This window comes from Macaca fascicularis, chromosome 8 (assembly GCF_037993035.2).
Source record: "Macaca fascicularis isolate 582-1 chromosome 8, T2T-MFA8v1.1".
NCBI classification, from domain to species: domain Eukaryota; kingdom Metazoa; phylum Chordata; class Mammalia; order Primates; family Cercopithecidae; genus Macaca; species Macaca fascicularis.
Genome location: NC_088382.1, coordinates 25,531,161 through 25,544,082, shown reverse-complemented (window position 1 = coordinate 25,544,082; position 12,922 = coordinate 25,531,161). Strand labels below are relative to the sequence as shown.

Below are 12,922 nucleotides of genomic sequence, written 5' to 3'. Positions count from 1 at the left end.
TGAAATCGCCTAAAGATGCATTTCTCAGAACTCTGAATCACTAAGCAACTATGTAAGTGTGACTATATAAAATACAATACTCTTAAATATTCATTTCACATGTCACTTAAAGTAAAATAGATCTGCTGTCAAATCTTGCCAAGATCCAAGATTGATTTATTTTTAAAATAATAGCTAACATTTATTAACCACCCACTATGGGCACTAGGCTAAGCACTTTACATACAACATGAGATGTAATCTTTAAATTCTGAGGTAGGCACTATCTCCCATTTCACACCTGTGGCAAGGAAAATAAATAACAAAGCTCAAAGGCCACACGGCTGGTTATCAGCTGAGTCTGTACTCTTTCTTACACTGTCATCCATAAAATAAGCTTCTTATGCTTGCACATACTTATTTACTAAGCACCTAAGCATGTGTTAGGCACTGCATTCAGCATTAAGGATACACAGTGGTTGCCCTTAAACAGAGCAGTTATTGTGAAGAAAGGACAAGAAAACATTTAAAGCGATTTGCAAAGCAATGAGATTGTTTATGGGAGCTCGTAGGAGACAGCAACTCTTATGATGATGACGATGATGATAATGATGATAGTGATGGCAGCAGCAGCACCTAACATAACACATACGGAGCACTCACTATGTGATTGCCACTGCCAGTTTCATTATCCCTCTTCTACAGATAAAGAAATGCAGGTAAAATAAGGGTAAGTGATTTATCCAAAGTCACGCATCACTAAAAGAATCTGAGCTGGGCATGGTGACACACGCCTGTAGTCCCAGGCATGAGGATGAGGCAAGAGGATCACTTGAGCCTGGAAGTTTGAGGCTTCAGTGAGCTATGATCGTGCCACTGCACTTCACCTTGGCTAATAGAGCAAGACCCCATCTCCTTGGAAAAACAAAACAAAACAAAACAAAACAAAACAACAACCAGAATTTGAATCCAGGTATGTCTGACTGAAGCCCATGTTCTCAAAGTCTCCACAGCTTCTTAGCAGAGGAGAAAAAGCTTCTCAGAAGTCCCCTTGGCTAAATCTTGAAAGATAAACAGGAGCTGGTCAAGTTGAGGGACAAGATGCTATGCAGGGCCAGGCACAGTGGCTCATGCCTGTAATCCCACCTCTTTGGGAGGCACGAGGAACACTTGAGGCCAGGAGTTTGAGGCCAGGCTGGGCAACATAGCAAGACCCTGTCACTACAACTTAAAAGTAATAAAAATAAAACATTTAGCCAGACATGGCAGCACACGCCTGTAGTCCCAGCTACTTGGAGGGATGAGGCAGGACAATCAATTGAGGCCAGGAGTTTGAGGCCACAGTGAGCATTGATCGCATTACCGCACTCCAGCCTGGACAACAGAGTGAGACCTTATCTCTAAAAATTTAAAAAAAAAAAAAAAAAAAAAATATGCACAGAAGCAAAGAGCCCATTCACAGATATAAAACATTCTAGGGACAAGTATGACCTCTTATTCAAAGGACTTAGGACCACAAGCATTTCAGATTTCAGATTGTTTCAGATTTAGGAATATTTGCATATACATAATGAGATGTTTTGGGAATGGAACGCAAGTCTAAACACAAAATTCATTTATGTTTCATATACACCGAATATGAAGGTAATTTTATAAATATTTTTAATAATTTTGTGCACAAAACCAATTTGTGTACACTGAATGATCAGAAAGCAAATGTGTCACTATCCCAGCCACCTATGTGGTCAATCTGTGGTTGCCTGGACATCATCATTATGCTGTGCATGGAAAAGATATATCACAACCGAAGGGGGCTGGGAGGGTCTTTTTTCCTCGGGGACACTGAAAAGACTTTGGGTTATGGCCCCAGGTTTTGATTACAACCCATCACATGAGGTCAGGAAAGAAAGTATCCACTTGTGGGTGTTGTCATCTGGCACTCAAAAGAGCTCCAGATTTTGGAGAATTTCAGATTTTGGATTAGGAACACTCAACCTGTAGTATTAAAGTAGGCTGGGGGACGGACACAGTGGCTCAGGCTTGTAATCCCAGCACTTTGGGAGGCCAAGGAGAGCGCATCACCTGAAGTCAGGAGTTTGAGACCAGCCTGGCCAACATGGTCTCTACTAAACCCCATCTCTACTAAAAATACAACAAAAAAAAAATTAGCCAGGCGTGGTGACGCACACCTGTAATCCCAGCTACTCAGGATGCTGAGGCAGGATAATCGCTTGAACCCGGGAGGCAGAAGTTGCAGTGAGCCGAGACTGCGCCACTGCATTCCAGCCTGGGCAACAGCAAGACTTTGTCTCAATAAAAAAAATAGTTATCAAAATAGTGTTGCTGTCCCCTTAATGAAATTGATGTCAACTGCAGTTTTCAACTATTCCTCTTCTTCCTTTTCTTCATTTTACGTCTTTCAATTCTCTGGCGCTTCTAGTTTGCCCATCTTCTCTCTACTCCTTAGTTAAGTACCTTTTCTTTCCCCATACTGACTTCTGTATGTTTTTCCAACCCCCATCATGTAGCTGAAACAACTACTGTTTATGCTAAACAAGTTGCCTCCACTTCATGTCAGCTATAATATTCTTTAAGGCTCGTTTTGTTCTTTTCAGCTTTCCCCCATTAAGACACTACTGAATCCTCAAATATGATGACAGCCTTTCCTAAACCTAGCTGTAGCTGTTTTAAAGCATTTCTTTCTTTTTTTGAGATGGGGTCTCAGTCACCCAGGCTGGAGTGTGGCGCTATCTTGGCCCACTGCTCCGCCTCCTGGCTCAGGTGATCCTCCCACCTCAGCCTACCGAGTAGCTGGGTTCACAGGTGCAGGCCACTACACCCGGCTACTTTTTTGTATTTTTTGTAGGCATGGGGTTTCACCACGTTGCCAGGCTAGTCTCGAATTTCTGAGCTCAAGCGATCCAGCCGCCTTGGCCTCCCAAAGTACTGGGATTACAGGCATGAACCACTGCACCCAGCTGAGCCATTTCTTAATTGTACTTTTTTTTCTAACTTTTTTTTCTTTTTTAAATAGAGATAGGTGCTCGCTCTGTCACCCAAGCTGAAGCACAGTGGTGCAATCATAGTTCACTGAAGCCTTGGAACTCCTGGGCTTAAGTGATCCTCCCGCTTCAGCCTCCCAAGCAGCTGGGACTACAGGTGAGAGCCACCATGCCTGGCTCTCCCCAACTTTACATTTTGAAAAACTGAAATCTATTTAAAAAGTGAAAGAATCATAAAATGAACACACATATGCTCTTACCTAGATTCACCATAGTAAATGTTTTGCCACTTTTGCTTTTTTTCTCTACAAATGATTTTTTTAAAACAATTTAAAAGCAAACTGCAAACATCACGATATTTCAACATAAATACTTCATCAGGTACTGCCTAAAAGTAAGATCCATTTTCCTATATAACCATAATACCATATCGTCACATTCAAGTCATTTAACAATGATATAGGCCAGTCGCGGTGGCTGACACCTGTAAACCCAGTACTTTGGGAGGCTGAGGCGGGCAGATCACCTGAGGTCAGGAGTTCGAGACCAGCCTGACCAATATGGAGAAACCTCGTCTCTACTAAAAATACAAAATTAGCCAGGCATGGTGGTGCATGCCTGGAATCCCAGCTACTCGGGAGGCTGAGGCAGGAGAATCTCTTGAATCCGGCAGGCAGAGGTTGCAGTGAGCTGAGATCATGCCATTGTACTCCAGCCTGGGCAACAACAGCGAAACTCCATCTCAAAAAAAAAAAAAAAAAAAAAAAAAAAAAAAACAATGATATAATACCGTCTAATATATACTCCGTACATATTCAAATTTTCCCAGTTATCCCCAAAATGTTCTCTACAGTTTTTATTTTCTTAATCCAGGCTTGACACTGTCATTTCTCTTTCAACTTCTTTCATCTAGAATAGTCTTCCTGCCCTTTTTGTTTTGTTTCGTTTTTCATCACTTTGAAATTTTTAGAGTTCAGGCGAACTGTCCTACAGAAAGCCCCACAAACGGCCGCAGTGGCTCACGCCTGTAATCCCAGCACTTTGGGAGGCCGAGGCGGGCGGATCACAAGGTCAGGAGATCGAGACCACGGTGAAACCCCGTCTCTACTAAAAATACAAAAAAATTAGCCGGGTGCAGTGGCGGGCGCCTGTAGTCCCAGCTACTCAGGAGGCTGAGGCAGGAGAATGGCGTGAACCCGGGAGGTGGAGCTTGCAGTGAGCCGAGATCGCAACACTGCACTCCAGCCTAGGAGACAGAGCGAGACTCGTCTCAAAAAAAAAAAAAAGAAAGGCCCACAAACTGGATTTGTCTGACTACTATAACTAGGTTCAGCTTAAACTAAACACTTTCAGCAAGAATGTTACATAGGTAATTATTGAATGAATTCTTCAAATATTTCTGTGTTTGTTCATTTAGAATTTCAGTCTTGCCGGGCGCGGTGGCTCACACCTGTAATCCCAGCACTTTGGGAGGCCGAGGCGGGCGGATCACAAGGTCAGGAGATCGAGACCACGGTGAAACCCCGTCTCTACTAAAAATACAAAAAATTAGCCGGGCGCGGTTGTGGGCACCTGTAGTCCCAGCTACTCGGGAGGCTGAGGCAGGAGAATGGCGTGAACCCGGGAGGCGGAGCTTGCAGTGAGCCGAGATCGCGCCACTGCACTCCAGCCTGGGCGACAGAGCGAGACTCCGTCTCAAAAAAAAAAAAAAAAAAAAAAAAGAATTTCAGTCTCTTGGGCTGACATTGTCTAGACGCTGCAAAAAAACCTTCATTAACTGTTACCAATTAGTAAATCTAACCATGATAATCAAAGAAATACATTGTCTTGTCCAGCCATCCAGTATATCTTTCTGTGCCCAATTTAAAGATCCTAGTTACCAAGTTAAACCCTCTTCTAACAACAAATGAAGACTTAAGAAACTAAAAGACTTCAGGATAATCTAATGTGCCAATAAAACAAAACTGAATATGGGGAACTAAAAGTTCTTTCTACATTCATCTGGATAACTAGATAGAATATAAAGATAACTAAGAAAGATACCACTTAGGTTAGGTTGAAAGTTTTAGGTCTCAGTTTTGAAATTTAAAAGGCTGCTAAATTTTAACATTAAAACTATAAAAGGCAGGGCGCAGTGGCTCACACCTGTAATCCCAGCACTTTGGGAGACCAAGGCAAGAGGATCACTTGAGCCCAGGAGTTCAAGACCAGCCTCAAAAACATGGCAAAACTCCGTCTCTATAAAAAATACAAAAATTAGGTCAGGCACGGTGGCTCATGCCTGTAGTCCCAGCTACTCGGGAGGCTAAGGCAGGAGAATGGCGTGAACCCGGAAGGCAGAGTTTGCGGTGAGCCAAGATTGCGCCACTGCACTCCAGCCTGGGCGACATAGCAAAACTCTGTCTCAAAAAAAAAAAAAAAAAAAATTAGCTGGGCACAGTGGTGTATGCCTGTGGTTCCAACTACTCAGGAAGCTGAGGTGGATCACCTGAGCCCAGGAAGCTGAAGCTGCAGTGAGCTGTGATTGCGCCACTGTACTCCAGCCTGGGCAACAGAGCAAGACCCTGTCCCCCACCAAAAAAAACTATAAAGGAGCGTTATAGTCTAGTAATGATTGCACCCAAGGATGGTAATGATTATAAGACATCCCTTTATTCCCATTAGTCATTTAGCAATTAAGTAGCAGCCAAAGCTCCAAAATGACTACAAATCCCAGAATTAACTGAATAATTTTGTCTCTAATAGACATATGTCTAAAAATCAGCCTTTTTTTTTGAGACCTGCTCTGTCACCCAGACTGGAGTGCAGTGGCGCAATCTCGGCTTACCACAACTTTCACCTCCCGGATTCAAGCAATTCTCCTGCCTCAGCCTCCCGAGTAGCTGGGACTACAGGTGTGCACCACCATGCCTAGCTAATTTTTGTATTTTTAATAGAGACTGGGTTTCGCCATGTTGGCCAGGCTGGTCTCCAACTCCTGACCTCAGGTGATCCACTCACTTTGGTTTCCCAAAGTGCTGGGATTATAGGCGTGAGCCACCATATCTGTCCTAAAAATTAGCTTTTTCCAAAAATGTTTAGGAAAAGGTCTTTAATTAATTATTCCACTTTAAGTAATGAGTCCTTGGCATTTTTCTCTCAAAGAATCCCTTTTGTTTTTCACTTTACAGTAAGATGTGATTTACAAATATTTGTTACTTTACAAATATGATATTAGAAGCCAGAATAATGGTTACAAGTGTCATGTTTTCCCCACTGTTGCCCATTTAGGGATGGAAAGCAGTGACTGAACATGAACTCATGCTTGTTTCTGGGGTTCTGGTAATTTATTTATTTTGGTTGAGCAGTTACATTGGTACATGGGTGCTAAATTTGTAAAAACTCACTAAGCTGTACATTTATAATTTGTACATTTTCCCGTATATACTTCAGTAAAAGTTATGATGTGCTAAAAATTACATAAGGCAAAAAAAATTTTTAATCCCATTTTAAAATGCAATAAAAGAGAGAAAGCTTAATTATCAAATGTCAGACCATAAATAAAGCTTTCATCACAACCAATAACATGTAGGTAAGGAAGAATACTTTATCCTTGCTCAAAAAAATAAAAATAAAAATTAAGCGTTTATATTAAAATGCCCTTTCAGAGGTTCCAGATTTCTACTCAGATGTATGAATCTCAATTAGTACTGATTTTGAAAGTTTCAAAAGTTTGTCAGCTTGTTAATTACAATGGTAAATGAAGCATAAATTAAACAAATACTGTTGACAAATCCAGGAGATATCAACTTTAAAACATATTCACATTGAAAATTTATACTTGAAAATGTTTCTTCCAGGTTGGTATTGTATCAAGTGATTAATGTGTGCCCCACTGAAAATATAAAGAACCAAAATATTAATATAAGCACTTTGAAACCATTTCCAGGCTGACTGAAACCATTATGGAAATATTTAGGTAAAATTACAATATTTATGTTAAAATAGTATGAAATATTTGCATAACAAAAGCTTTAATAGGTGTGATCCATTTTCCTTTGAATTCAAAATATACCTGCAGATGGAAATACACAAAGGTATTAAAAGCAGTTATTTCTGCTGGGAAGGAATATGAAGTCTTTCTTTTCTTACCTCTCTGATTTTCAAATTCTATAAGTAGCAGGATTAAGCTTATATTTAAGAGAAAAAACTTTAAACCCTTGGTAAATCCATTATCGATATAAAAAAGGGAGAATGGGGCGAGAGCTGTGGAAAGAAATGAAGTATAGGTACCAGAGACTAAAATCGGGTTTAGGGTATATTTGTGGAAATAGCAATTTTTGTCCACACTAATATTAAAATATTTTAAGAAAGCCATAAGCACAATATTCTCAGTGCCATGATATTAAAGAAACAGTAGCCTCCCATGTGTGGTAAAAATGGTACAGTACTCTGTAAATACACAATATATGTAAATTGTAAGAGAAAGGGAGAAATGTATCAGCACCTTACTGAAAAGAAATCTGACTTTTCTGTTAAACCCCATCTGGCCATCAAATAACAAAATAAGACAATGGATTCTCTGTATTTGTCATGTAATTCCTACTGAAATTTCCTTGTTGCTTCTGAAAATATTCATTCCAGGGAAATAAACTGCTTTTATAAAAATCACTGTCAAAGAAAAAACATGTCCTTAAACAGGAAAAGAAACTTGGAAACAAGAAAAAAAAAAATAAAGCAGAAAGAATATCACAATTTAATCATTTGAGTTCCTAGTTCTCTGGTTCAGATACCAGTAGTGGTGCCCCAGTGCATACATACTGCTTTAGAGGCTCACAGAAATGCTACTTTTATTTTATTTATTTTTATTTATTTATTTTTTTTGAGACGGAGTCTCGCTCTGTCGCCCGGGCTGGAGTGCAGTGGCTGGATCTCAGCTCACTGCAAGCTCCGCCTCCCGGGTTTACGCCATTCTCCTGCCTCAGCCTCCCCAGTAGCTGGGGCTACAGGCGCCCGCCAACTCACCCGGCTAGTTTTTTGTATTTTTTAGTAGAGACGGGGTTTCACCGTGTTAGCCAGGATGGTCTCGATCTCCTGACCTCGTGATCCACCCGTCTCGGCCTCCCAAAGTGCTGGGATTACAGGCTTGAGCCACCACGCCCGGCCACAAATGCTACTTTTAAAGCAAAGAAGAAATGAATGAGCAACCTACTAGGGTACATTGCAGATGGCACTCAATAAACATTTAATGAATGAGTAAAATCATAAGAATATTTAAACATAAAATAAACACCTTCAACAGATAGAGAAGAAATCTGCTGCCTGGGAAGTACCAGACAGAACTGTGCTGGTCTCTTTACATTGTTACCGATGAGATTTCACCCACATATCCGTTATGTTGTAGAACAGGTATTCTCCTGACTAGGAACAGTTTCGTAGCTTATAATTTCATATACTTTCTAATTCTGATATTTTCAAACGTTAATGATACCTCTACTAACCACTTCTGTAGTAAGCAATCTATTACCAACCTATTATCATGTTTCAAAGTACTACCTTAACTTGACCTTTTCACATCCTTTATGTCACTTGCATGACCCAGGCTTGACAGGGAAGGTATTATTAACCCTACTTTATAAATGATATTTTTTTTGGTTTGAGACTGAGTTTCATTCTTGTCGCCCAGGCTAGAGTACAGTAGCACGATCTTGGCTCACTATAACCTCCGCGTCCCGGGTTCAAGCAATGCTCCTGCCTCAGCATCCCAAGTAGGTGGTATTATAGGTGTGAGCCACCACGCCCAGCCACATCCTTCAATTTAAGAAAGCTGCTGTTTAAAGGACATCTAAAATATAAACCACTCCCACATACCCACTCTTCTCCAAATTTTGCTCAAACAGAACAATTAGGTACACTTTAAAGTTAACAGGAAATGACAGAACCAAAAATAACTGGGGTGTGGTATCACCTCTGAAAAAGCTTTCAAGCTGTGAATAAATGCAGACAGCTCTGGCTAAACAAGATAGCATCAGACCAAGGTTCAGTATCCGATACAATGGACCTTAGCTATGCACACAGTGACACCTCATTTTCTTCAACTATTTCAAACTCTGGAAAACCCTGAAAAAAGCAACATAAGTCACCACGAAGCCACAAATGCTGTGGTCAAGCTCTTACACTAAAGTTTTTATATAGGAGAGAAATCCATACATTCTAAGGACCTGAAATTATTTCTATTTCATTTATTTAATAGTAGTCTTAAAAGTACACAATAGGGCCGGGTACAGTGGCTCACACCTATAATCCCAGCACTTTGGGAGGCCGAGGCAGGCAGATTACCTGAGGTCGGGAGTTTGAGACCAGCCTGACCAACACGGAGAAACCCTATCTCTACTAAGAAATACAAAATGAGTCGGGTGTGGTGGTGCATGCCTGTAATCCCAGCTACTCGGGAGGCTGAGGCAGAAGAATCGCTTAAACCTGGAAAGTGGAGGTTGCAGTGAGCCAAGATCGTGCCATTGCACTCCAGCCTGGGCAACAAGAACCAAACTCTATCTCAAAAAAAAAAAAAAAAAAAAAAAATTTGTTTAAAAAGTACACAATATGTGCTAATTAATTTTGGTAAAGAACAAATTTGCATCCTGCAGGATATGATGACAGGGTTTATTTAACCATAAGCATGCCTAGCAATAAACCAGCCCCTACTTTTTTTTTTTTTTTTTTTTTGAGACAGAGTCTCGCTCTGTTGCCCAGGCTGGAGGGCAGTGGCCTGATCTCGGCTCACTGCAAGCTCCGCCTCCTGGGTTCACGCCATTCTCCTGCCTTAGCCTTCCAAACAGCTGGGACAACAGGCGCCCACCACCACGCCCGGCTAATTTTTTGTATTTTCAGTAGAGATTGGGTTTCACCGTGTTAGCCAGGATGGTCTTGATCGCCTGACCTCGTGATCCGCTCGCCTCGGCCTCCCAAAGTGCTGGGATTACAGGCATGAGCCACCGCGCCCGGCCTTTTTTTTTTTTTTTAGAGAGAGTCTCATTCTGTCACCCAGACAGGAATGCAGTAGCACCATTTTGGCTCACTGCAACCTCCGCCTCCCGGGTTCAAGCAATTCTGTTGCCTCAGACTCCCAAGCATCTGGGATTACAGGTGCCTGCCACCATGCCTAATTTTTGTATGTTTAGTAGAGACGGAGTTTCGCCATGTTGGCCAGGCTGGTTTCGAACTCCTGACCTCACTGATCTGCCCGTATGGGCCTCCCAAAGTGCTGGAGTTACAGGCATGAGCCACCATGCCTGCTCCCAACCCCTGCATTTTAACTGTTTTATTTTATTACATTTTATTTTACTATATTTATTACTATATTTAAGGGTCATTTAAATTTTTAATTTTCTTTTGATCTTATGACATGTTATGGTGGAAATTACATGGTGCAATGGTGATTAGATTGTGAGATTCCTGAGGGCTGCACTAAGCTTCACTAAGATCCTATTTATTCTGACTTGACCCACAGTTCTGGCTTATCTGGTTTCCCTGCCTACTTCAGCTTAGACGTAGCAGATCAGAAAGCAGTAAGGGCACATTTTGACAGAAAACAGTACTGGAGAGAGAAACTAAAAGCAGACAAAACACTGAACTGGTATAGCAGTGAGGAGTCATTTTAGTACAGGACAAAACTGCCAACACCTTTATACAGCAGAACGCACCAGCCATATTAACAGCACAGTACAGAAATTAATGTACATAGTGATGACCTTGATTCCTCAAAAAAGGTTATGGTTAGTACACTCTGACTCTTAAGAGAAGCCTATACTTCTTATAGGCTATACACTATTAATATGAAGACTTACATTTACATGGTCAAAATAATTTAGCTGTTCAGGGGATGTCAATTAGATGAACAATTCAGTTATATCTCTAACGACAGTAGATAAATCCTAAGTAGATAAATCTCAAAAATCCCATTATAATTATGTAGTATAGATAATTAACATTTATGAGGCTGATTTGGGAAGATGGGGGGAAAAATCTAAGTTATACACTAAAATTCTTCCCCCTCCCTGAACATGCAATAAGGCGTTTCACTTTTTAAAAATGTATTCCCGTCACCAATATTAGTTGCCTTTCTCTAATACCAAAATGAAAAAGAAGAAAATTATCTTAATAATTTTCCCCACTGTCAGGCTAACCCCTGCATCCAGACGCCACTAACATAGTTGGTCTAAGTCTATTCTCTTCTTACTCTTACAAAATAGCGCTGTCAAACCGATTGTTAATCTGAGACAGAAGGGTTGTGCCTAAGTCTTACAGCTGAATAAAAGCAGCACGTAAATTAGTGGTTATGTTTAATCCATGTTCTTAGTTTAAAGGCAGAAACAACTGTAACCTAAAACCCTGCAAGATTTAGAAAGCAAGGAGCCCTTTACATTTTGTTCTTATAACAAGAGAAATCTAATGCAGGTACACATTCGAATCAGAAAACATCATTCTCCAAGTCTTCATAACCAAAGGCAAAATAAAATACCATTACCATGCCAAGAGCTCCGTAAACTTATTTTAAACATCATATAATGGATGTATCTGACTTCCCCATACTAAGTTTATTTCAGTAATAGCAGTGACTTTCAATGATCTAGAGAAAGTGGGTCAAAAGGCACATGGTATACGTCCTAAAAAAAAGGGTGGGGGGTGGGTGTCAATAAATATCTCATCTTAAATATCTCACTTGGAAGAGTCGACTCAATTCCCTGCCCACACCACTCCTGATGGCTTCCCCAGAGTCGTTTCTTAAAGACAAAAAAAGACGGGGTTCTGGGCCCTTTGGGGGTGGTGGGAGAAGTCCCCACTACACCCTGAAACCTTCGGGAGGGAACCTGGCAATGACGGCCAGGCACCTGACCAGGTGCAGCAGAAAACGCCGGGTCCGGGGGGCTGCTCTCGGAGGCTGCCGCCCGGCCCGGTCTACACCCCTCCGAACCCTCCTAGGGTGGGTGCAGCCCGGCCCCAGCCTCCCTCCGCCCCGAGCCGCCGCCCAGCCGAGGGCCGTTTCCCGCGGGTCCCCGAGGAAGGCCCGGCCCGCCAGGCACCTTTGATGACGCGGTCGGTGGTGGAGAGGTGGAAGCGCCTCCCGGACATGGTCCCCTCGGCCTCCTCCAGGCTCCAGGAGCCCGCCCGACGTGCGCCTCCGCCGCGGCCGCCGCCTTCTCCTCGGGCGGCCTCAGCTGCCCGGAGGCGTCAGCCAGCCGTGCCCGACCCTGGCTCCTCAACGCTGCCCGAGGACCAGAAGGGCGCGGCCGCCGCAGCGCCGGCCTCCGACGCCACTGACAGGACGCGGGCCCACCGGCCGCTCTCTTGGGAGGCGCCAGCGGCTAAGGCGGGGAACACAGCTTCGGCAGCGACCGCGACCGCTGCTAAGGGTGGCGACCGGGGCGGCCGCGGCTGCTCGCGGCCCGGGCCCTCGTGCGCGCAAGCGCGCCCCCGCGCGCCGCTCTCACAACTTCCCAGCGGCCCCGCGCGCCGCCGTCGGCGCGCCGAGGCCCCACGCGCGGCCCCGCTGTCCAAGCCTACCCGGCCCGGCCTCCCGCCCAGAGCACCGCCCTCCCCACGCTTCCGCCTTCCCGGGAGGCCGTAGGCCTCGGCGCACGCGCTCTTCTCGGCTCCTCCGGCTCCGGGTCCCTCTTCCTAACAGCCCATTTTCGCTTCTCCTCAGCCAGCCCTCCTCGCAGCCGGTCCCTTCTCTCCTGCCCGCCCCTGCCCAGGCCGGGAACACCTGAAACCCGCCCGCGTGGCCAGCGCGGGAGGCCCACCCGGCCGCGGCCATTTTGCGACCCGGCCCTGCGGCCTCGCGGCCGCTCTGCGCCGCCTCCTGGGACCGCCTCGCAGAGAGCCCCTGACCTCCCAGGCCTCCCTCCTCACCTCTGGGTCTCCCACCCGCTTTGTCTCAAGTAGTGTGATAAGTCCGGCCG

General features: G+C 43.8%; 1 protein-coding gene across 17 annotated transcripts in view; it reads right to left on the bottom strand.

Annotated features, from left to right (window-relative positions):
- Positions 1 to 12,428, bottom strand: part of PPP3CC (protein phosphatase 3 catalytic subunit gamma) — a 101,884-nt gene extending 89,456 nt beyond the window's left edge. For all 17 annotated transcript variants that reach the window (XR_012417138.1, XR_012417139.1, XR_012417137.1 and 14 more), the window contains exon 1: positions 12,044 to 12,428. Coding sequence is in view for 6 of the 17 variants with exons in the window: in XM_005562796.4 (XP_005562853.2) it covers positions 12,044 to 12,092 (49 nt within the window). In the remaining 11 variants the exon portion in view is untranslated. The remainder of the gene's footprint in view (positions 1 to 12,043) is intronic.
- Between the last annotated feature and the right edge of the window lie 494 nt (positions 12,429 to 12,922).